This window comes from Typopeltis vanoorti, chromosome 9, assembly GCF_054136105.1.
Source record: "Typopeltis vanoorti isolate ZY-2024b chromosome 9, IOZ_Tvanoo_1.0, whole genome shotgun sequence".
Lineage (NCBI taxonomy): Eukaryota > Metazoa > Arthropoda > Arachnida > Uropygi > Thelyphonidae > Typopeltis > Typopeltis vanoorti.
The window spans coordinates 139,056,409-139,083,278 of record NC_143557.1 but is presented as its reverse complement, the minus strand read 5'-3'; the positions used below and the strand labels follow the sequence as shown (position 1 = coordinate 139,083,278).

The following is a 26,870-nucleotide window of genomic DNA, read 5'->3' as shown; positions in this document are numbered from 1 at the left end:
TGAAGAACAAGCTGGATTCAGGCCAAATAGAGGCTGTCAGGATCAGATCTTCACTTTACGACAAATAGTCGAGAAAGCATGGGAATATAACAAAGATCTGTATTTAAGTTTTGTCGATTTGGAAAAGGCATATGACAAGGTGCCAAGAGAGAAGCTATTCAATACGCTGCAGTTATATGGTGTCAATGGGGCATTATATCAAGCAATACTTAGTCTTTATTTGAGTTGTAAGTCAGCAGTTAGAATTGAAGGAAGTACAGGAAGATGGTTTAAATCTGGTGTGAGACAATGATGTACATTATCTCCTCTGTTATTCATTATCTATATGGATCACATTATGAAGAAAAGTGGTATTAAACCTGATATCAAAATTGGAGATTTAATGTCAGCTCTTTGCTTTATGTGGATGATGTTATACTTCTAAATAAATCCGCTACAAGTCTGCAAGATTCTCTGACTAAATTGAATAGCTGTTGTAATAGATATGGTATGAAGGTCAGCAATAAAAAGATAAAGACAATGAAAATAAGCAGAATCATTGAAAATGTCAACTGTGTTGTGAATGGAGAACCTGTGGAACAAGTAAAACATTTCAGCTATTTAGGCACGATTTTTACTGAAGATGGTAAATTAAATATAGAAATAGACAACAGAATCAGCAAAGCTGGTATGGTGGGAAGTCAATTGAATAAATTCATATGGAATAAGAGAGAAATTAGTCGGAACACTAAATTAGCTGTATACAATACAGTGTTCAAACCAGTTTTAACCTATGGATCTGAGAGCTGGGTCAGAAGTAAAACACTTGACCAAAGACTAGAGACCACAGATATGAGAGTCCTGAGAAAGATTATAGGCATGAACAGATGGAATCAATGGCAATATCATATTAAAAATGAGGATATTAGGAAAGAACTTGACATTGTCAGCATCCAGGAATGCGTTAGCAGAGCTAATCTCAGGTGACTTAAACAGAATGGGCGAGGAAAGATTAGCAAAACAAGTGTTCTCTGCCAGGTTGGCAGCAAAACAACCCAGAGGAAGACCAAGATATATTTGGATTGATACGGTACAAAGTGCTTTAGACGATAGAAATATAAGATCTGATAATGTTGGAGTCTTGACAAGTAACAGACTGATTTGGAGGAAAATTGTAGATAGGAAATTAATAATGATGTAATTTTTTTCATGTAGTACTATCATATCCTGTACACCCCTTGAGGGTACATGGCAGGAATTTGATGATGATGATGATGACATAATATAGGTTGATCAACCAACCTCTTGTGTATAGGCCCACTATGGATAGTGGGCCTATCCATATATGGTACCAACATAATATAGGTTGATCAACCAATCTCTTGTGTATAGGCCCAACATAAAAAAAAAGACAGTAAGTGGTGGCTGTTTTTAATTTCTATTATAAATATTAGTCTTAGGTGTTTCAATACAATAGTAAACACTTCAACATAATGCAACTATAGGGTTTTGGAGATGCTAAGCAGAAAGCAGAGAAGGAATGAAAGCAGTAAGCCTATATCCATGCTTTCAAGTGGGTAGATCTATCCATGCAGTATGAAATAACCTATCATATGGCTGCATTACACTGATGGCATGTTCATTATTTTGTCCTAGTTTTAATGCACTTAAACAGAAACTGAAAATGATTATTTCTTACATTCAAACACTTAAGCCACCAAACTCTTAGATCCCCCTCTTTTCTCTCTTTTTTATACTATGAAACATTTGCACTAGGTAGCATGTGTTAAATACTGCTCATCATGTGGGATGCAGCAAGATAAGTAAATTTTACATATAAATGTGTACTGATATTGTCTAAATTGTAGATTGAGTGTTATGGTGAGATATTATTATTATTTGGCACCTCGAGAGTCCAAAGACTCGTTGGGGAAGGGCACCTGCTCTACAACTGTGTCTCCACCACTCATTCACCAACTGACTGCAACTACCCCAGTGCCATCTACTGCCGACCACTACCACTAGTTTCTCCACAGACTATCACAAATATACATGCCCATGGCAGGATTTGAACCTGCAGCCTTTTGGCTGGAGAGGGATACCCTAACCACTCGGCCAGCCAGGCCAGCTGGCCGATTTGAGTGTAGAACGTGGGGTCTGGAAAAATTTCTTAAGCAATATTATCACAAATTCCTTGTTTTTGTTAGCACATTGATACAACATGGAAGGAATGGCAAATTATAGGTGAATGTGAAAATAAATAAAGTGAACAGCATTGAGATTTCAAAAATGGTATGGTGTTGTGAATGTAGTATGTATGCATAGGAAGATATACCAGATATTTATGTAGAGAGGCTAAATAAGATAAAAGAACGCATGTGAGTATGTAGGAAATCACCTGCATCAGAAATATTGCAGGTTAAATATTAGTTGGAATAATTTAAATATGAGTATGGAACATGATATCATAACAGACATGGCAGTTGAAGATTATACGAAAATGTTCAGTGTGTGTGTGTGTGTGTGTGGAAGTGATAGCGAAGCAAAGAGTTCAATTAACGATAAAGTAGGTAATACTGATGTTAAAAAACAGAGTGCAATTAACAGTAAGGTGACAAGCAGGATTGACAGTGAACAAGTTGTGTGTGACTGATGATAAAATAGCGAGGGTGAATGATAATGGAAAAAAAAAGGGCACAAAATTTTAAAGCTGAACAAATGAAGATGTGGTGGTTGCAGAGTGAAATGAAGAGAATTGTAGATATGTACGGAAGAGTGAAGAACAAATGATGTCGGTATGAAAGAGATAACAAAAGACTCATGAGTGGCACTGTATGGCATTCAATTATTAGAGGGGTGGTAAATGAGAAGATGCACAAACTTTGTTTTCTGGGAGGTAAAATAAATATAGTGATTGAAGCAATCGATACAAAGAGTAAGTGAGCAAATAAGTTGGTAGTGGTAGTAGAAAAATAACGTGACTGAGAACAAAGAAAATGTAACATTGGATATCAGGAGATTGTTGGATAAAAATAATAGTGTGACAGGAAAGGTAGTCAGTGTGTTGCCAGGTATGACAGTGATGAGATGAAGCAGAGAGCAAGAATTATGAATGATGTGTTAGTGGAAATGTGTGAAGACAAAGAAGTCCAGTTTGTGAATGTGTGGAATGAGATTGAAGAAAGAATTGAACTGTATAAGAGTGATGCACTACATTTGAATGGTTTGGTGTGAGTCATTTAGAAAAGCTGCTGCTGGAAGTGAGAGTAATGAGCGCAGAGAATGAATCTGAGCAAGTAAAAAGCAATGTGAAAGAGAGGGAGAGTAACCTTACGAAGCTTTCTACACTTCCCTAAAGACAAAGTTTCATTTTTTAAACATTTGGGTGTATACAAGATTTTGTGTTCTTGCAGAAATATGTATGTAGGTCAGACTGGGAGATGCTTTGAAATCCACAACAAAGAACATATAGATGACTTTAAAAACAAAACGGGGGGGGGGAAGTGGACTTGTAGCTCACATCCTCAAAGAATATCACATGGTAAATTGGCAAGCATCCTCCATGCCCTACTTAGAAGCGAATTACTTTGGCAGATTGTTCAAGGAGTTCTTTGGGTCATTCGCTCAAAAGACAGCTTAAATAGAAATCAAGGAATGATCCTTCACGACATCTGGAAGTCATTAATTAATGAATGTATAATGTTAAAGACCTCTCCTATGCCAGCAATCACATACAGAGTTTACACAACAATGCAGAGACTACATGTAACATGCCTAATGATACTCATGATTAAGCTATCATTCTAGTCTTTTTAACTTATTAACTGCTGTTGGAAAATCTTTAATTTTTTTGTCAGTTTTTACTTATTTTAAGAAATAAGTAAGATGCCACATATGCTGTTAGCCCCAATGCTGTTAGTCACATAGACAGTGAAACATGTACAGGAAATACATCTAGTATAAATAAAAATGTATACGAGTTAACTGATATTTATCATTTAAACTATGTATCACATTTCTGAATATGCACTACAACAAAGTGATGAAGCTAAGGATCTGGGAATGATAGTGGTGGACAGAGAATTGAAGTTAACAGGATACATTGCAAAAGTGGCCAAAACAGTATAAAGGATCAGTGCTACATAGATACCAAAACCAATTAGCATGCTATAGAAAAAAACTTAAGAATTTTACATACTTAGGAGCAAATGAACATACTGATATTCATTATGTTCATTATGTACTGATATTCATTCAATATGGCTGCCTACCATACCAGCAAACCTGGTATGGTAGGCAGCCAATTGAATAAATTCATATGGAATAAGAGAGAAATTAGTTCGGAACACTAAATTAGCTGTATACAAGACAGTGTTCAAACCAGTTTAAACATATGGATCTGAGAACTGGGTCAGAAGTAAAACACTTGACCAAAGACTAGAGACCGCAGATATGAGAGTCCTGAGAAAGATTAAAGGCGTGAACAGATGGCATCAATGGCAATATTATATTAAAAACGAGGATATTAGTAAAGAACTTGACGTCAGCATCCAGGAATGCGTTAGCAGAGCTAATCTCAGGTGGTATGGTCACTTAAACAGAATGGGCGAGGAAAGATTAGCAAAACAAGTGTTCTCTGCCAGGTCGGCAGGAAAACGACCTAGAGGAAGACCAAGATATAGGTGGATTGATACGGTACAAAATGCCTTAGTTGATAGAAATATAAGATCTGATAATGTTGGAGTTTTGACAAGTAACAGACTGAAATGAAAATTTAAAATGATGTAAGTTTTTCTTGTAGTACTATCATATCCTATACACCCCTTAAGGGTACATGTCAGGAATTTGATGATGATGATGATGATGATGAACTTTAATTATTTTTTACATTTTTGATAACAGACTTTATTGTGACAAAAAGGGGATTACTATACTGGCTATATAAAGGCATAATTTATAAATAAAAATGTATAATTTCAAATGAATCAGTATTGCAAGGTTATTGAGAAATGATGGCACTAAAACTTAATGTAGAAGTCTGAGTAAATGAAAATTAAAGTCCCTGAGTCTATACGTAACAAATAAGTTAATAAATTACAGTTATACAACATCATATATTACATGCAAAAAATAATTATATTACCTACCTATAATTAAATTGAAATATATATTGATCTTTAATTGACCATGATTTATAAACGCCTAATACCAACAAGTTTCAGTGATGGGGCTGTCTGGCTTCTTCAGGGCTTATAACGGTAAGAAAAAAAAACTCAAAGTGGCTAACACAGAGAAAATGGAGTAACACTATTGTATAAATTAAACATTAAAACAGAAAGAGTAACATTACATGCATGGAGATTGTTGTGTTAGTCACTGTTATGAGGGCACAAGCTGTAGTTTTGAGAAATTAAATTCTGGCAGGCTGAGTGATCTCAAGGTTTTCCATATGTTAGCTACTATCATTCCCTGGTTTCTGTTAAGATTTTCTCCAGAACGGAGGACTACAATGGCTTCTTTGAAATTTCTACAATGGAAATCTTCTTCTAGGTAAGGCATGGAGCTGCTATCCCAATCAATGGTATGGTTAGTAATCACGAAGTGATGGGCTAGACCTCAGTTGTCTGTCCTGTTGTTATTTTCATCTCCTATATGTTCTTTTTTTCGGATTTCGACGTCTGTTTCTATATAGTTTAGACCACAAGCACATGGGATGTTGTACAACTCCAGCATGTTTGAAAAAAAGGATTAATGTCTTTTGGCAATCTTAAAACATGACGGACAATCTTGACCAGTTTGAATGCAAATCTGGCGTTGAAAGGTTTAAAACATTTTGAGATCTTCTCAGACACTGTACCTGCATAAGGAATAACTAAGGATGAACTGTACTGAGTGATGGTAAGTTGTTGTTGTTGTTATGTTATTTCTATGAAGAATCTTGTTGATTAGATTCTTTGGAATGCCATTTTTTATTAATGTCTCTGATATATGAGTAATTTCATCATAGATTGAAATTACCCAACATAGAGTTCTTTTTCTTCTGAGACGATGTTCATAGCTCTATTTTTGAGCATATGTATTATGCTGAGCTTCTGGGAAATATGGTGAGTTCACTTGAAATGAAGGAAGTGTCCAGTGTGTGCTGGTTTGTGGCAGACTGTTAGTTTGATATGTCCATCTGCTAGTTTCCTGATTAGGGTATCCAAAAATAATAGCTGAATATCTTTTTCCAGTTCCAAAGTGAATTGTATTTTTTCATGAAAGGAATTAATTTTGGTTAAAAAGTCCAAAAGAGTTGTTTTTGTGTCCCTCCAAATTATGAAGATATCATCTACATAATTAGGAGGGACACTAAAGGTTCCACCACACTAAAGGTTTTGGGTTTAATTTTGAGAGGATGTCTGTTTCTAGCTTTTCCATGAACAGATCAGTAGAGGGCAGCGAAAGGGGACTGCCCATAGTTAAGCTATTTAGTTGTTCATATATCATGTCATTCGATTTAAAATAATTAGATTTGAGGCAATGACGAAAAAGGTGAGCCATATCTTCAGGGAAGAGATTGTATAGGATACTGATAACTTCTTATACTGGGATGTTGGTAAATAAAGATACTACATCCAAGTTAGGGAGGATGTCTGTCTTTAAGATTGAGATGTTTTTCAATTTTTCAATAAAGTGCTTTGAATTCTTAATGTAAGTGTCTGATTTTCTGATATGTCCTTTTAGGAGGCTGAAGAGGTGTTTGGACAATAAATATGTGGGAGCATTTCTTCTGTCTGGGCGTAGTGGAACTCCACTTTGATGGACTTTCGGGGCTCCATACAATAGTGGCATACAATGGGTGTAGTGAAAAAATTCCACTCAAGAAGAGCGAAAAGAATATATCTAAGGCATACCTGGCCCTATACGTGAAAGAATACAACACATAATAGACTTAACATAATAGACCTTTTGTGCTTCCGACTTTTTGAAGTTATTTCTAATAACATAGAGAGCAACTTATGGACACTTCTAGATAAGATGATTTACAACAGTTTCAACAAAGCTTTTCTAATTAGTAAAAAAACTCAAATAAAAAAATTCAACACACTATATGAAAAGTATTACAACTCAGGACCAAGCTTCCCTGATGAAAAAGTGATTGTTAACCTTTTGGACCATATATTAACACAACCAGAAACTGAAATACTTCAGGAAGGATTCAATTTCACCATTGCCACAGATCATATTCATAAGGTTGACATCATCAGTAACATAGAAAAAGCACTCTCATCCTTTCCAGACACAATGGCAAATGATCTGCGATAGATTAAAAAGTGCTATTATCCTTTCAACTTCAAACCACCTAACCTAAACATAACACCCCAAGATAAAAGAACTCTCTCAAACTTGAAAAAGGATAAACAAATAACTATCTTAAAAGCAGACAAAAACTTAAATTGCAGAATTACTATCAGACCCATCAATGTATCACATATTAGAATCGGACCCAACATGGAAAAACCACAAGGACACTAACAACTTATTACTGAACATAACTAGTTGTCCATAGACTTGCAATGGAATCTGAAGACACTACACCCACTGATGCCATGATTGTATGGAGTCCCGAAAGTCTACAAAAGTGGAGTTCCACCTATGCCCGATCGTCGACGGAAGAAATGCTCCCACATATTTATTGTCCAAACACCTCTCCAGCCTCCTAAAAGGACATATCAGAAAATCAGACACTTACATTAAGAATTCAAAACATTTTATTGAAAAACATCTCAATCTTATATACAGACATTCTCGCTAGCTTGGCCGTGACATCTTTATTTACTAACATCCCAGTAGAAGAAGTTATCAGTATCCTATACAATCTCTTCCCTGAAGATACGGCTCATCTTTTTAATCACTACCTTAAATCTAATTATTTCAAATGGAATGAAATGATATATGAGTAACTAAGTGGCTTAACTATGGGCAGTCCCCTTTCACTGTCCTGTGCAGATCATGGAAAAGCTAGAAACAGACATCCTCCCAAAATTAGACCCAATACCTTTAGTGTGGTGGAGGTATGAAGAAGATGTCTTTTCATAATTTGGAGGGACACAAAAACAGCTCTTTTGGACTTTTTAACCAAAATTAATTATTTTCATCAAAAAATACAATTCACTTTGGAACTGGAAAAAGATAATCAACTACCATTTTTGGACACCCTAATCAAGAAACTAGCAGATGAACATATCAAACTAACAGTCAACAACAAACCAATGCACACTGGACGTTACTTCCTTTCAAGTAAACTCACCATATTTCCCAGAAGCTCAGCATAATACATATGCTCAAAAACAGAATTACAAACATCATCTCAGAAGAAAAAGAACTCTATGATGAAATTACTCATATATCAGAGACATTAATAAAAAATGGCTATCCAAAGAATCTAATCAACAAGATTCTTCACAGATCTCCCCCCCCCACACACAACAACAACCTACCATCACTCAATACAGTTCATCCTTAGTTATTCCTTATCCAGGTACAGTGTCCGAGAAGATCGCAAAACTTTTTAAACCTTTCAACATCGTTGTGTTTAAACCGGTCAAGACTGTCCATCATTTTAAGATCGCCAAAAGACATTAATCCATTTTTCAAACAGGCTGCAGTATACAACATCCCATGTGCTTGTGGTCTAAATAGGACAGATGTTGAATTCCGAAAAAAAGAACATATAGATGTTAATAACAACAGAAGAGACAACTCAGGTCTAGCCCATCATTTTGCAATTACTAACCATACCATTGATTAGGATAGCAGCTCCATGCCTTATTTAGAAGATTTCCGTTGTAGAAATTTCAAAGCCATTGTAGTCCTCCGTTCTGGAGAAAATCTTAACAGAAACCAGGGAATGATAATAGCTGACATATGGAAAACCTTAATAGGATCAGTCAGCCTGCCAGAATTTAATTTTGCTCAAAACTACAGAATGTGCTCTCATAACAATGACTAATAAACGCAACATGTTCCATGTGTGTAATGTTACGAGTTCTGTTTTAATGTTTAATTTATACGATAGTGTTACTCCATTTTCTCTGTACTAGCCACTTTAAGTTTTTTTCTCTTACCGTTATAAGCCCTGCAGAAGCCAGACAGCCCTTCGGCAAAACTTGTTGGTATTAGATGTTAATAAATCATGGTCAATTAAAGAACAACATATATTTCAATTTAATTATATGTTTGAATGACCAAATATAATCTAAACAGTATATTACTTACCTTTTTATTTTGATGATTTAATATGCTGTGTAGTTAGGACTAGTGGGAGATGTAATGGGAGAACCTATTGTGATCACTGGCTTCTCTCCTTGAGCAGGCAAACCATCTCTCCAGCATTTATATTTGTCATAACAGTCAATTGCATAGAGAATGGCTCCCAGGAACCCAAAGAACTAAGAAAAAATTTAGTGATATTATAGATGTATATATGATTATACTATATGAGTTGCAATATAATTCATAAAATAATGCATGAAAGTTAAGAGGAGTAAAATAATATAGGCTGATACTATTTTTAATTGTGTATTATGTATAGCTTTTTCTTCTTTAGTATTCTGCAATTGAGCAGATTCTTCTTTGAGTAGCAGAAACTTTCCTTCCACTCTCTTCTGTTCTGAGCCTTCTCTTTCAAGGTTGTGTACATGTCTCTCTTGAGCATGTCATCTAGCATTGTTTTCCTTACTCTTCCTCTGGGTCTTTTTCTGTCTATTTTTCCTACGATGGCATCTCTGGATTCCATTCCCTCTCAGAATATGTCTGATCCGGTTTCCCTTGCTTCTTTTTATCCTCCTTAACAGACTTCTTTCTTCTTCTACTCTTTTTAAGACTTCTTCATTAGATATTTTATCTGTCCATTTGATTTTTTCCATCCTTCTCCAAATCCACATCTCAAAGCTTTCCAAAATCTTAATTTCTTCTTTCTTTAATGTCAAAGTTTCAGATGCATAGAGGGCAACACTCCACACATAACATTTTATTAGTCTTTTCTTTAGATTTCTATCCATTTTACTTCTGAATTAATTCCATTTTCTATTAAAGGCATCTCTTCCCATTGCTATTCCTGCTTTTATGTCACTTTTACATCTTCCATCACTGCCAATAACACTTCATAGATATTTAAATGTCTTCTTACTTGATTCAATTTTTCCCCATTTATTCTGATATCCATATTTGCCTCTTTCCTTGTTATTTTCATCACCTTTGTTTTTCTGATGTTAATTTTCATTTCATAATTGATACAGGATTCCAGTAATCTGTTCAACAGATGTTGTAGTCCTGTTTCAGTGTTTGATACTAATGCCTTGTCATCTGCGTATATTATTGCGAATATCTGTCTACCTCCAATCCTTATTCCTTCTTCTGAATTCTCCAGTGCTTCTTTTAGCATTGCTTCGGAATACATGTTGAACAAAATTGGTGACAGAGAACAGCCTTGTCTTACTCCTCGTCCAATGATACCTGGTTCTGTTATACCATATATGTCTCTCACCATGGCAGTTTTCCAATATATAGTGTGATAATTAGCCTTCTGTCTTTCCAATCTATACCAATCTTTTCCATTACTTCCACCATATTATCTCATTTTACACAGTCAAAAGCTTTCTCAAAATCTATATAACAAATGTTAACATCTTTATTCACTTCTAGACTTCTTTCACTTACTATTCTTAACAGTCCAATTGCATCTCTTGTTCTCCTATCCTTCCTGAAACAAAACTGATCTTCTCCAAGAAATTCTTCCACTTTAGATGCAATTCTTCGTGTTAAGAGTCTCGTAAGTATTTTTGATGTATGGGAAATGAGGCTTATTGTTCTAAAATCCTTGCAGTTCACTGCATTACTTTTCATTGGTATAGGTATAACTATTAAGGTCATAAAATATTTTGGTAGTTCTCCTTTGTTAAAAATTAAATTTATTATTTTGGTTATTTCTTCAGTTCTTTTCTTCTGAAGTTGTTTCAGGAATTCTGCAGGTATTTATCTATTCCTTCTGCCTTTCCACATTTTAGTTTTTTAATGGCCATTTCTACTTCTGTCTTCAAAATCTCTGGGCCCAGATCATCTTCATTTACCTTCTTTATATCTTCTAATGGCAACTCATTTGGTATATTTTCCTTGTCATATAGATCTTCATTGTATTCCTTCCATCTTATTATGTATATACATTTGATTAAAATGAAAAATGTATGATTATTTTTAGTTATTTATTTTTTAAACTGGTTTGCTAATTTAACATGGTCATTAATTATATAAAATTACTTTGTATATCCACAGTAAAACATTAATTTATGCTACTGATTTAAATTTAAAGAAATTAATATTGTATTGTTGATATAATGAATAATTTCATATATGAAATAGAAGTCTGCAGATGATCATTAACAAATTAACAATTGTTTATTCTGAAAATACACTGTTGGGCTGTATTTTAATCCATGATTTTAATCTAAACCATCTTCAAGATCTCTCACTTATCTCTCATACTGTTCTCAACTTTCAGCCTCAGACAGCAAATGAATATCTTTTAAAACTTTTTCAATATCATTGATATATAAGTCATGTAATAGAAGGGAGCACAAAACTGCAGCACTAAGCATATTATCATTTTCTTAGTTCCACCTCATCTTTACCACAACCTAAATAATAGTTTATTGCTACATACTGTATTCTCATTCCAATGTTTTTACAAAATCTAGTTATTATTGTTATTATGTAAGGTCCTCCAGGGAATCAAGAACTTATCAAGAATGGATCTTGTAGGTTACACAATGTATAGTACCTTTATCTTTTTAAAACAATCATGGAAGATGCATTCACTGATTAGCACATTCCACACACACAAAAGTCATGAAAAGAGCCTGAATCTCATGTTTTCTAAGCACAACCTTTACTTAGTTTCCAGGGATGATCCCAAGTTTACACAGCCTTGAGCTGTAATTCTTCTTATGAACTTATATGTTTCTATTGTTTCCTCTCTCTTCCATCTATTATTCAAACTTTGACGACCACATTCTACAAGTCTGATTCAATTTGCATAATTTCACTGAGGGACGAAATATTTGTATATGTCTGATGGACTGTATTTGAATGGTTTTGGAGTTAGATGTTTGGAGAGAGAGTGTTGTTCAGCAAGCAGTCAGAAGTGCAAGATTAGAAAAACTAGAAGCATTATGAGGAATGCAGTCTCAGTCACTTCAGAACAAACAAGTGTATCTATGGAAATGATTTTTCAGTGTTGAATGCAGTTTCAGAGGTTTCAAATCTGAATGGGATGGGGGAATGATGTTATGCAAGGGCAACTGTGAGTCCAAGGAGATGTTTTAACAAGACTTGGTTGACAGTCGTTAAAACAAACAGATAATGATATCATTACAGGAACAGAACATGAAAGGTACTGTATTTTCAAGAAGGATACAGGAAAGAGGACAGGAGGTGAGATTTGATAATGATAGCTGAAGAACATGAACTAATAATAGAAGCTAAGGAGGATATCACATCTCTCTTTGGGAGATAGTTCATTTATAGTACGCTCACACTTTGTAGAGCTCCATTTGGCTTTCTGCCAAGAATAGTCGATTCATGATGAAGGGGAGAAAGAAATGAAGGATGTATGAATAGGTCACCAACACGCGAAATCATGTGCTTTCTTGCCTGTCACTGTACTAGTTTAAAAACTACAATGTTCGTAAAAGAAAAGCTAAATTTTCTGACCTGTAAAAATAAACAAACTCATTCCAGAAGATGGATTGATTACCATATTATCAGAATGGATTCTCCTTTTGGTGACATGCTCAGAAGTGTCAAAGGGTCTCGAATCTGTGGGCGTACTATATCTGGTGTAAGATAGAGATCCATAATAGAAAACATACTGCTAGCTGCTGACACAGATCAGATGGTCTGAAGGATAATGTGGATACCACACATCAGCATATTAACACAATGAGTGCAGGCTATGCAATTATTATGGAGGAATACAACTGCAGAAACACAGATTAGATGGAGGAAAGGGGCATGACAAGAGAGTTGCTAAGGGATAATTATCTGAAACAGCATGTCATGGAGAGAACCAGGAGATTGAGAGTGCTGGATCTGATAACAGCATCAGAAAATGTATCCATAACCAAGGTAGACACAGTGCCTCCAACCAGGGAAAGTAACCACATGCAGTCTGGAATGGCATAGTCTTAGAACAGATCTGTATGGTCACTTTCTCTAATGAAGTCCTGTTCTGGGAGGTTGCCAAAATTATGTGGAATTCTCTATCAAGAAAGGGTTCATGTTGAACTATAAAGCTGGTAATTATAACAGATATAGGAAGCAGATTGGAGCAATGTCATAGCTTAAGAAGATACAAGGAAAGAATATCAATAGCGCATGGGAAGTAGTCAGGGATTGTTTGAGAGAAGCAATATCAGACTGCATATCTAGTCAGGAGGATAAAAAAATGGTGATTAAGTGGATGAGTAGAGATATAAAGCAGTAGTTGCACAAAATTGTGGTAGGAATACACAGAAAAAGGTGATCAGTATACTCATGAGCAGCACACGTGCATGCAAGAAGATTGACCAGTATGGCAAGAAAGGCCAAATAAGATTATGAGAGAAAATTAGCTAAGCAGACTAAAGTAAATCCAAATGAGTTTTTTCACTATGTTGCAGATAAGAGGAAGAGTTGCTGAATGATCACTTTGCAAAAGGTATATCATCCAGGCAGAGATTTTGTAGTTGCTGATGAGACTGAGATGAGAATCGAGATGCTCAGCATAATGAAAAATATCAGTGTGAATACAGCAGTGAGACTGGATTGCATGTCCACCCATAAGCTATGTGAATGTGCAAGAGAATGGGCAGTGCCTCTGATGAAGTTGTTTAATTTATGTTTCAGCTCTGGCAAGGTCCCAAGAGAGTGGAAAGATGATAAAAGTGACTACAAGACAAAAGCAGAAAATTACAGACCAGTTAATATCTTATGAGTGGTGGTTAAAGTAATGGAAAAGTTGGCTAACCAAAGTTGATCTAGCAGTGAGTGGATGGTAATGCAATACTCTACAGTGGACAGCATGGCTTTGTAAAAGGTAGGTCTTGCCTTAGTAATTTGCTGAGTGGCGGCTTGTACATAAGCACTGCGACACTGCAGCACCTCCAAGAAAAAAATGAAAAATATTAAATTTTGTCTGTGTTTATAAATAATAACAATGCTTACAACATTATATAAATGCAATACAACATGCTAAAGGTTACAGTTTATGTTTCGACATTGATTGAATAGTTAATAACTGGAATTGTTCGATTAACGCTTTAGATTACTAAACAAATGCACTGCGAATGCAGTGTCAGAATTATCACATTGCAGCTAGACTCGCCGATATTCGTTTGTGCTTCTCATTGCATGTTACAAGTGATTCCGACATTGCTCGTTTGGGCAGTGTACCGTATGCTTGCAAGCGTTATTTCTGTGAGATAAGAAACTTTTATTATTGGTGTGTGTTCGTGGTGAGGGTTAACTATTTTTTGTAAATCTTATTTTATTTTGTTAAAATAACATATAATTATTTATTTATTATAGATACAAGGCTGAATTATGATGAGTGTCACTGTTGAAAATATGAAAAGAATTATATTTTTTCAATTATCGTTACACGAAACAAATGCAGTGCAATCTAACGCAGTGTCAGAATTATCGCACCAATTGCAGCTAGACTTGCCGATATTCGTTTACGCTTGTCATTGCACGTCACAAGTGATTCTGACACTGCTCATTTGGGCAGCGTTGCTTACAGATAAATTGTATGCATGCGCACGTTATTTCTGTGAGATACAAAACTTTTATTATTGGTATTTGTTCGTGGTGAAGGTGAAATATTTTTAATAAAGTAATTTTTTAATATGTAAATTTATTTATTAATAAATTGGTTACTGATTAGAGAAAAAAGTGTTTTTTATTTTATTTTATTTTTTATTTTGTATATGCAGCACCACCACTTAAAATTTTCACCGGCCGCCACTGAATTTGCTCATATTTTATAAGAGTGAACTACAGAATTAGATAAGAGAAATGGCTACACTGTGATACTGCTAGACTTTGCAAAGGCATTTGACAGATTGCTGCTTGGAACACTATTACAAAAGTTGGAGAAATTGGGAATGATATGAAGCCAGTGGCATGAATGAGGAGATGGCTGACAGATACATACCAGAGAGTAGCATATGGTGGAGTGGAATTTAGGAGAATCAGGGTAACTAGTGGAGCGCATCAGAGCTCTGTATTAGTGTCATTGCTCATTAATTTATATATTAATGATATAGGGAATGATTTAAAGGAGGATATTCAGTAGTTTGCTGAGTAGGCAATAGTTGATAAAGGTGATGTAGATATCCTGCAGGATGATTTAAATAAATTGGCATTGTGGGAGAAAGATAATGGTTGTTAATTTAATTGCAAAATGTAAAGTTATGCACTTTGGGTTGAAAGATTACATAATGTATATGATATTGATGGTATGCAGGAATTGAAAAGTCTAGGGACTTGGGGGATAATGGTGGACAAGGAGTAGGAAGTTCAGAGGACATATTGCTGAAACTGGCAAAACTGCTCTAAGGATTACTTGGATATGATTATTATTATTTGGTAACCTCCATGGAGTCAACACACTCATCTTGGGAGGCCAACTCAACCAGCAACATGTCTATTGTAATGTGCTTGGAAGTCATTTACACTACCTGCTCTCAAAATGCACTCAGGCAATCATTCCACTCACTAATAACTTCCCATGTAAAAAAATCTACTCCTCCCTCCCTTTTTCACCACATCCCTATGCAACTTCCAAGGATGGCCCTCGTTCTTTCCATCTTAACATCCACTTTTTTTTATAATTCCTTCTGTATTAATCTGATAGAATCCCTTAACTAATTTGAAGGTCTCTATCATATCTCCACTTTTCCTCCTATCCACCAACTCTGTAATCCACATTCTCTCAAACGCTCTTCATAACCAACACTCCAGTGTCCTGTTATCACTTTGGTCATCCGTCTTTGAATCCTCTCTAATGTTTCTACATCACAATGAAAACTAGGTGACCAATGCCTTATATAGATGCCCCACCATGTCCTTATCCCTACAAGTCAATGTACTTTTTATCACAGCAGCAATACAATGTGCAGTCTTTGCAACACATGCAACATGCCATCAGAACTTCAGTCCACTGTCCACCATCACTTCAAGATCCCAAATCCACTTCCTGAAGTACAGCTCCACCAATACAGTATGTAGTCTTATGTCTCTGTATCCCAAAGCATAACAACTTGCATTTATTAACATTAAAAATGCAACCACACTTATTCAAATCTTCCTGTACAGAATTAACATCAGCACTACTCCTGATAATTCTACCTAACTTTGCATCATTGGCAAACATTTGAAGATCTCCAATCAACCCACAAGAAATATCATTAACAAACTGAACAGTAGGGATCCAAGAACAGAACCCCGAGGCATGCCACTGGTCACCTTCCTTTTCTGAGACACAGCTCCATCATATACAACTTGCTGATATTGTGAAGAGAGTCAATCTCCAATCCATCTAAACCCATATACTATACATTCCTATCCTCTGCAGCTTGTACACAACTTATCATGTTGTAATCTATTGAATGCTTTTGCAAAGTCCAAGAATATCACTGTATATAATTCATCCTTATCCAAAACATTCATCACCTTATCATAAAACATAAGCAGATTGCTAAAACAAGACCTTCCCTTCACAAATCCATGCTGACCATCATAGAGAATCTTATGTTCATCAACCCAATCCTGTATTCTGTTTTCAATCAATTTTTACAACACTTTGATCACAACTGCAGACACACAGACCAGTCTATAATTGGAAACTTCTGTTCTTAAACCATGCTTGTGGAGAGGTATTATTTTGCCTTCTTTCCATGCCTTAGGAACTTTATCCACTATAAGGCTCTCATTAAATAACAAGGACAAGGACATGGCTAACTCTTTTGCACATTCTTTAAAAATACGTGGTGATATGTCATCCACTCCCAGAATCTTATTAACATTCTAACCCAAGCAACACTTGATACATGTCTGATTCTTTCACCTTTAATTCTCTTAATTTTTGCCTCCCTTCTGCATGTTGCACAGCATCATTCACGCCACTATGATATACACTCATGAAGTGTTCGTTAAATAACATTTCCTATGGTTACTCCACTGCCATAACCATCCACCAGCATCAACCTACCATAATTATTTTTCCTCTTGCTTGCCACATAGCAGAAAAAATCGCTTGGATTAGCTTTGACATGACTGGCTAATCTCTTCTTATATTCTACTTTTTCTTTTCTACTCATGCTTGTCACTTTTCTGACCTGCACTTTATATTCTTCATGCATCTATTCACTGCAAACTGCTTGTACTTCCTCCATAATAACTTCTTTTGTAACACTGCTTGCTTGACTTCACCGTTCATCCATCTAATTCCTACTCTATTTATTCACTTAACTCTTGATATGCACTTATGCATTGCTTGTATTAGATACTGCCTTATCATTTCCCATGCACTGTCAACATCTTTTCTACGCAATTCATCAACCCAATGTATTGATGCTAGTTGACCATGGAGCTTCTGATAATCACCCACCTTATAGTGCCACATACAGACTTTCATGATAACAACTTTTTCCTGTTTGACTACCTTCAAAACCGATACCTCTGATGATCACTTTCACCAACAGGTGGCAGTGTTGATACCTCATTCACAACTACAGCCTGTGAGGATATTGCCAACTCTAACACCGATAAACCTCGTGTTGCTTCCATTACATGCTGCTGCTTCAGATAGTTATCCTGCAGAAACTCTACAAATTCACTCTCCTTGTTACTATACACTATCTCTTCTTTCCAATCCACATTCCTATAATTAACATTACCCATTAGGATCATCTTTTTTACTTGCCCAACTAATTGTCTAAACATTTCACAATTGATACTCTCCCTCTTCACATTCCCTGGTCTATAACAGCATTCTGTTAGATATATCTAATAGGTATCAATAGGTATTCTATTGATCTCAACTTCACACCAAACAGCTTCAAAATTCTCACATGTACTACTATTTTCTACTTCGACTCTTGAAGGACACAATTCCTCTGCTACCATTAACAATACACCCCCTTCTTCTCTTCATCTTTCTATCATTTCAGAAAATTCTATATCCTACCATTTCATGTCCTGACAGTATATCATCCTCAGTCAACCAAATTTCATTTATGCCAATTATGTTTGGACATACTGATTCAATCGATGCTACAAACTCAGCCCCTTTATTTCTGATACTCTGTTCATTAGTATACAAGTATAACAATTCTCCACTCTTTGAGGCCATCCCATCAACACAATCACTCTTTTTACTCTCTCTGATATAGTGCACTTCTCTCTTCATTCTGACCATCCCCATTTCCTTGATCCTGACTGATTTTCATTTATATTCTTATCATCCCCACTGTTTTGCACTGCATCACTTTGCTCTGCTATAATCACTTCCTCACCTTTGTATCTATTAGTGGCGGCTGGTGACAATTTTAAGTGGGGGTGCTGCATATACAAAATAAAATTTTTAAAAAATTCGGTTTTTCCTAATCAGTAACCAATTTATTAATAAATAAATTTACATGTTAAAAATGGCTTTATTAAAAATATTTCACCCTTACCACGGACAAACACCAATAACAAAAGTTTCGTATCTCACAGAAATAATGAGCGCAAGCATATGATACACTGCCCGTTAAGCGTAAATGAATATCGGCGGGTCTACCTGCAATTGGTGCGATCATTCTCACACTACGTTAGATCGCAGTGTATTTGTTTCGTGTAATAATTGAAAAAATATAATTATTTTCATATTTTCAACAGTGACACTCGTCATAATTCAGCCTTGTATCTATAATAAATAAATAATTATATGTTATTTTAACAAAATAAAATAAGATTGCAAAAAAAAAAAAAAATAGTTCACCCTTTCGTATCTCACAGAAATAACACGCGCAAGCATACTATACACTGCCCAAAGAGCAGTGTCAGATTCACTAGTTACATGCAATGAGAAGCGCAAACGAATATCGGCGAGTCTGGCTGCAGTTGGTTGAATGTGATAATATGGACACTGCATTAGATCGCAGTGTATTTGTTTTGCAATCTAAAGAGTTAATCGAACAATTCCAATTATTAACTATTCAATCAATGTCGAAACATAAGCTGTGACCTTTAACATGTTGTATTGCGTTTATATAATGTAAGCATTGTTATTATTTATAAACACAAACAAAATTTAATTTTTTCATTTTTTCCTTGGGGGTGCTGCAGTGTCACAGTGCTTATGTACGGGCCGCCACTGGTATCCATCCTCTTCCCATCATTCCACAACCTGCTCTTCAACCTCTCTCTCTGATTCTTAGTCGTGTTAATTTTGTATGGACCCTGTGCATTCTTATTAAACGGCAGTTGCTCCAAATGACCAACACCAAACCCATTCAAATGCATTCCATCATCTCTGAACCATTCTAACTTCCCTTCAAATTCATTCTATACATTCTCAAATCAAACACTCTCTGCCTGACACAATTTAGCCATTTTGTCATTCAGAATTGTTGCTCTCCTTCTCAGTTCACTACTGTCATATCTGGGCAACAAACTAACCACTTTCCCAACGACACTATTATTCTTCACTTCCTGCAACAACTTCTTCAAATCCTTTTCCATGTTCTTTGTCACAATATTCAAGTAATTTGTTTGTGCCCACCACTAATTTTGATGCCCATTTCTTCCTTTCTTCCTTCCTTCTATGCAAGCATCTGATATTTGTTTTATTATGCCACCTGTAAAACATGTCTTGTGCACTTCATCTTATCCCACACCATTAATTATTGAGTCACTATATAAAGCAACCCTATCGTCATTAGATATTAGCTTCTTCTTATTAACTTCCTTGTCATTTACACTAGTTATGCGCTTCATTAAACATTCAATTTCCTCCTCTATACATTTAACTTGACTCTTCATTTTCATTAAGTCTTGCCTAAGCTCTTCCACATCACTTCTGTTATTGCTGTTGCAAGCACTGCCATTCATTCCCTTATTATTCCTGGTAATGCTGTTCTCACGTTTGGAACGTCCTAGACTTTCGTTGCACCTCACATACCGTAACATGTTACTTTTTATCATTCCATCTAACACTCTTAAATCTTTAACATTTTTGAACGTTTACATGAAATATGTAAACATGCATGTTATCCACTGTGAAAAGTATTAACTATTCAATCAATGTCGAAACATAAGCTGTGACCGTTAACATGTTGTATTGCATTTATATAATGTAAGCATTGTTATTATTTATAAACACAAACAAAATTTAATTTTTTCATTTTTTTCCTTGGGTTGCTGCAGTGTCGCAGTGTCGTAGTCCATTTAAAATTTAGGGGACACGTCGCCAAAATTGTGAAGACAACACAAAGGCTTCTGGGAATGATGCGGAGGACACTGATGTGTAGAAGTAGGGAGATTCTTGTTCCATTGTATAAGGCTTTGATTAGGCCACACATGAACTATTGTGCCCAGATTTGGTCACTGGGTTTTCAGAAGGATGAAGAGATGTTGGAAAGGGTCCAAAGGCAACTGACTAAGGTAGTTTCTGACCTCTGGAATATTGAGTATGAGGAAAGATTGAGAAGATGTAATTTGCAGAGTTTGGTGGAGAGAAGGAAGAGGGGAGATATGATAGAGACCTACAAGTTGGTAAGGGGTTGTTATAAGATCAATGGTGGAAAAGTTCTACAGAGAATAGTGGGAGATCAGGGGAGAACCAGAAGTCATCCCTGGAAACTGTATAAAGAGGGTGTGAGTAGGGGAGTGAGAGGCAGGTTTTTTTTCGTGCAGAGTTGTGAATGATTGGAATGCCTTGCCTAAGAGTGTGGTGTCTGCAAGGAGTTTGAGTGTGTTTAAGACACGGTATGATGAGATGTGTGTGTGATAAAAGGACCTCCCAGATGAGTCTTTGACTCCATGAGGTCTTGGGAAATAATAATAATAATAAGCCCAGGGAAAAACTTGATTTCCAAGATGCTTCCACGCTTCTGGCATACACTTCTTTACTGCCACTGCCACCATTTTTGTAATGTTAAAACACTTCCACATTAATCACAATAAAAAACTGAAGTGAACACTTTTAGAACTATAATGCCACAATACAATGATTATATTCAGTCTGGCTATTATACAAATTACACAAAAGCACTATTATACAAATCTACACATAATTTAGGGGGGAAAAAAACTTTTTGTAGAACCATTCAAATAGACTACTACCTCTCGTCACAACACGTGCCACATATTGAAAACACACTAGTAAGTAAAGATACAGCTTTTTAACACTTTTTATAAGGCCATGATTCTGCTTTATCTTGATCTCTGTGCACAGATTTGGTTGCATGGGTTTCTTGGTGATCAGGATGATATAAGGAATGATTAGGAGGCAGTGGAGAGGTTTCAAAGATGAGTGACCAAGCTCGTGATGGGTTTTTGGAATTCTCTGTATGAGGATAGTCTGAAGTTTTGTGGTCACCCTCTTTTTTTCAGACTCTCCAGCATACTCTCTAAAACCTGTGAGTTAGTTACTATCCTATCCATGTCACAAGCCTATTTTGTATACTCATTCCTTTGAGTTTGGGTAACACTCTCCAGTGTGGAATCCTGTCAAATGCCAAAAGTACTATGGTAAAAGTACTGTCGCTTCTTAACTGACTCTGCAGTCACTCAATTATAAAATGTGAGCCAATTCTAAAACAAGACCTGACATACGTGCTGTATTCTATAGAGGATTAAAGTGCATTATCTAGTCCTCTGGATGCAGATCCTAATTAGAGTAGCATCTCTGAGATACTGACTGGTCTATAATGGTTGCTTCTGTAAGAAAGTAAACTGTGTGCAGAGTGGGGTAATTAACATACACACACACGGAGGTTGTGGGGATGAAAGGAGTATTGCAGTATAAATATATTAAGGGGAAGTTATTATTCCCCTTTATAACATTAATAATGCCACATCTGGTCGTCTGGATTCATTAGTGAGGGTGGTGGTCAGAGGCGAGTGACAAAGTTCATGGCAGGTCTGTGGTGCTCCCTATGAAAATAGTTTGGGTCTTTGAATTCATGAACTAGCTGATAGGCATGATAAAGAAGATAAGGTAGAAGCATATAAGTTATTACAGGGTTTTTTATAGGATTGACACTAATGATCTTTTTTTTTCAGTACAGTGTGGGATGGGAGAGAACAAGGGGTCACCTTTAGAAATTGTGTAAGAGTGTGGTTAACAAGGATGTCATGACTAGTATTTTTTGCTTGTAAGATGGTAAATGGGTGAAATAGGTTAACAGAGGTGGTTGCAAGTGCTTCGTCTGTGAATGAGTTTAAGGAGAGGTATGATAAGTATTGTGTGAATAATGGCTAGCATGGCAATAAAGGTCTACTGTGATGTCTTCTGACTCTGTAGAGATACCCATATTATAATAATAACAATGCAGATATATTTATTTAATCACTGATAATATTAGTCGATTTCAATTAAAGAATTACACATTTGTAATTCACTTACCCCAGCAGCTGCCCAGGCATCATCTCGTCCCGCTTTCACTGATACAACCATTGCTGCAATCATATAGAACAATGTCCACGTAGCACAGTACAAAAGTTCCTTAAAAATAGATCATTATCAAAAGAATCTTTCAGTGATATAAATAAATGAGCCGTGAATAAGTAAATAAAATTGATTATAATAAAAGCTTAAAAGAAATAGTTTTTTCCCAACTGCACATTTTACAATTCTATCTATCTATATATATAGTAATATAAAGTAGTATGGAGATTACTGACTGGTTTTCTGTCCTGCAGATTTGTAAGCTTGTTATTTATCAGGTAATTTGTAATTTTTACTCCAATATGACCATGGGAAAGCACAGAGCATCATATATGATGCTGTACATCAAAGTAAAAATTCTGCATCTGGAGGGAAAAAGGTGATATGCAGATAAAGTATATGCAAAATATTGTCATAAGAGGAACTGCATTTTGAGGCAAAAACATTAAAGATAGACGCCAACAGGACAAAATATATAGAAAATTTCTTTTGTTAGCTCTTGAGTGCAGAGGAAGATATATATTGCATGCATCAAATCAGCTCTATGATCATAGGTAAATAATTATTATAGAGACAAACTACAAAAACATAGACTAGAAATGGGAGGAAGAAACATATGGCAAGAAGGAAAGGCAATTTATGCAAACACTGAGAGATCATCATCAAATTCCAGATATGTAACCTCAAGGGTATGTATAGGATATTATGATAGCACTGCATGAAAGCATTACATCATTATTAACTTCATATCAACAATTTTCCTCAAAATTAACCTATCTGTCAAGACTTCAATATTATCAGATTTTATATTCTTATAATTATAAAATAAACTGGATTTCATTTGGTCATAAATACAAAGATAATGAAACCTACTAGTTTAGCCACTAATACTTGCGGATTCTTCTGGATTACAAATACATTTCAAAAAATGCAATAAACGCAAATGTGAACTATAACATTAAAACAAGATAAATCTTGTAGGAACCTCACAATATAAGCTAAAAAGACATCATGTGGAATGTGGGCAGTGACATGAGTTAGCTATTGTTTGTTATTATTATTAAGAGAGACCTCCAGGGAGTCAGGGACTCATTGAGGGAGGCCACATACTACACGCAGTGGCTATCATACTTATTATTATTATTATTATTCAGGCCTTCATGGAGTCAAAAGACGCATCGTGGGAGGTCCTTTCTAAGAAACACAAGACTATCAAGACTCATCGAGGGAGGTCCCTCCTAGGAAAACACAAAGTCTATCAAACCACTCTATCAGGCAATGCATTCCATGGTTCAACCACCCTCCATGCAAAGAAACCACTCCTCATCCTCTTTCTCACAGTTTCCTTTCGTAACTTCCAGGGATGGCCCCTTATTCTTGAATTCATTCACACTGCTTGAACACACAACATTCAATGGCAATCCATTCTAATGATGCACTAATCTATGAGAGAAAAAGCAAGCCCTCACCCCTTTCTTAGCAGCATTCACTCCTGGCTTCCAAGGATGCCCTCTTATCCTTCCTCCACTCTCCATAAAATGAAAAATTTCATCAACTGAAATCCTGTATGACTCTTTCAGAAGTTTGTAAGTCTCAATCACATCACCACTCTTTCTCCTGTTTGCTAGTGTCTGCAGTCTGCAAATTCTCAATCTGTCTTCATAATCAGTATTCCACAATTCTGATATCATTTTTAACACTCTCCTTTGCACACTGTCTCCACTGTATCAGAAAACTAGGAGACCAGACCTGCACACAATAGTTCAAGTGAGGTCTTATCAAGGCTTTGTAAAGAGGCAAAATGACACCCTTATCTTTATATATGAAAGTTCATTCCAGCATTGCAATTATCTTTTGAGTTGTATTTGCAATCTTTGCTACATGGTCCCTGAACTTCAACTTGCTATCTACTAACACTCCAAGATCCCTAGCTTGATCAGTTTCTTCTAGCATAATCCGACCAATATAATACGACATTGGAAGCGTCACATAATAATAATAATAATAACTGGATATCTAATCACACCAAAGTGCATGACTTTGCATTTACTGACATCCATTTTCCCATGCCCACAATGCCAGCCTATTCAAATCATTCTGCAAGTAATGCAAATCAGCAGCATTCCTGATTACCCTACCTATCTTTGCATCATCAGCAAATAGCTGTATGTCGACTGTCAAAATCCTTCCCAATATCATTAATGTACAGACTGAATAACAGTGGACCAAGGACTGATCCTTGTGGTCACCACTAGTTTCTTTAAATCTTGAAGACTCACATCTGCCATATACTAATTTTGGATATCTGTCAGGTCAGCCATCCACCAATTTATAATTTGCGAAGCTAGGAAAAGTTATTTAAAATTTTTAAAATTTCCATTGTTTGTTCGGTTATTGTTACAACAGTATGCCCTCGAGTGCCAGGAAATTGTGCTAGCTTACGTTTTCCCGGATTCGCCCAAAGCAATGGCCAGTAAAAACCCCAGCACATCACCAGCAGCAGCCGGTCCACACTGAGCTCAGCAGGAATCAATCCAAGGTCGAAGGATTCCGAAAACCAAGGAAAAGACGACAGCCACAGCTCCACAGAAAGAAAAGACATCAGTCTCAGCCCCCCGGACAACAATGGACAAAAGTCAGTACTCTCTCTCTCTCTCTTATGCCAACATAGTAGCTAATACCTCCGTGTGAATTAATACTGGAATGACGACCACCGCGCGTGCAAATGTACAGCTAACTAACTGCATTTCCTGAGACAACGGAATAGTAATTTTCGCAATTGAAAATACCCCACTAGAAAAGTACCTAGATGCAGTAGTGAAGCATGTTCCAGCAAAAAATATAACTCACATTTCAAGAGTTGCCGGAACCATACAAATGTACTTTAACAATGTATCTTGATCTGAGACATTAATTGAAAAGGGAATAAACATCGGAGCATGCCACATGAATGTCTCACCAATCACGCTAGGCTAGCTCCCACAAAAGTAACAGTGTCAAATGTCCCACACGAAATAAGCCATCAAATGCTTCGTGGATTACTTTCAAAATACAGTCCAGTGACAGGTAAAATCCAAATGCTACGCGCCTCTACAACTAGGCCTGAATTCGCTCACATCAAGAGCTTTAGAAGAGAGCAAAGAGCTGATGCACTTTGGTGACAACACAATCAGCTCCATACCTAAAATAATCAACACAGAAATAGATGGAGTACCCTATACCTTTTATATTACTGTTGCTGCTCAATGCTTTTACTGCCACGAAGAAGGTCATTTAAGGAAGTTATGCCCATATATATACCCAAAAATGAGAAACCAGTTAACAATACTACCAACCCTAGCGGATCAGAGAATCAGAAGCAGCCAACCCCCAAAAAACAGGGCATCCCTAACAATCGAGAAAAGTCTCATGGAAACAACTCTCATTTGAATACTGAGGAGACAAAATCAAGTGGTGGCAATAATGAAACCCAACTTTCAGAAGAACCTCCACCAATATCGATTAAAAGCAATCCTAGAGAAAAGGAACCAGAACACAGCAAACTAACTAACCCTGATAAAGATAAAAATAACGAAGAGGAGCAAGAAACAAAAACGGAAAAACAGCCAAAGACAAACCAGTGTAGCTGCAACAGTGAATCTTTGCCTCCAAGCATTCTGGAACCCTTCCAACAGCCTGCAGAGGGGGGGGGGGGGAGATCAAGCTTCTTGAGTCCTCAGATGACGAAGAGGAAACTGGAAATGCAGGTCTTCCTCATACTGAAGGCCAATTTACAAATGAGCAGCTTCAGAGCGTTCTTAAAAAATTTTGAGGCTCTTCACAAAAGCTGCTGACAGCATATGACTACACTGCCAACATCAGTGGCCTCATCACCCAGCTGGAAGAATTAAGAACTGTTCTGGCAGGAAAAAGAAGAAGTAAAACCACCAATCTCAGGAAAAGAATATATTACCTGATCAACAGGCTTGAATTCCAGCGGCAGCTTAACTATCTGTAAAGGTAGTGAGGATTACCGCACCAAAATAAAACTAAACAATAAAATAATGAGCACCTCAGTAAACCTTCTCTCTCTAAATGCTAGAGAATGTGCCACACCACTGAGAAACAGGCTGGTCCTGCAGCATATCCTTGCCTGCCAGCCAGAAATAGTTAT

General features: G+C 36.2%; 1 protein-coding gene across 4 annotated transcripts in view; it reads right to left on the bottom strand.

Annotated features, from left to right (window-relative positions):
* LOC150103618 (proteolipid protein 2-like) overlaps positions 1-26,870 on the bottom strand; it is a 171,334-nt gene that overhangs the window by 24,158 nt on the left and 120,306 nt on the right. For all 4 annotated transcript variants that reach the window (XM_090397678.1, XM_090397676.1, XM_090397677.1 and 1 more), the window contains exons 4-5: positions 22,676-22,774; positions 9,241-9,413 (exon numbers count right to left, since the gene is read on the bottom strand). In XM_090397678.1, coding sequence (XP_090253804.1) covers positions 9,258-9,413; positions 22,676-22,774 — 255 coding nt within the window. In that variant the 3' untranslated portion in view covers positions 9,241-9,257. The remainder of the gene's footprint in view (positions 1-9,240; positions 9,414-22,675; positions 22,775-26,870) is intronic.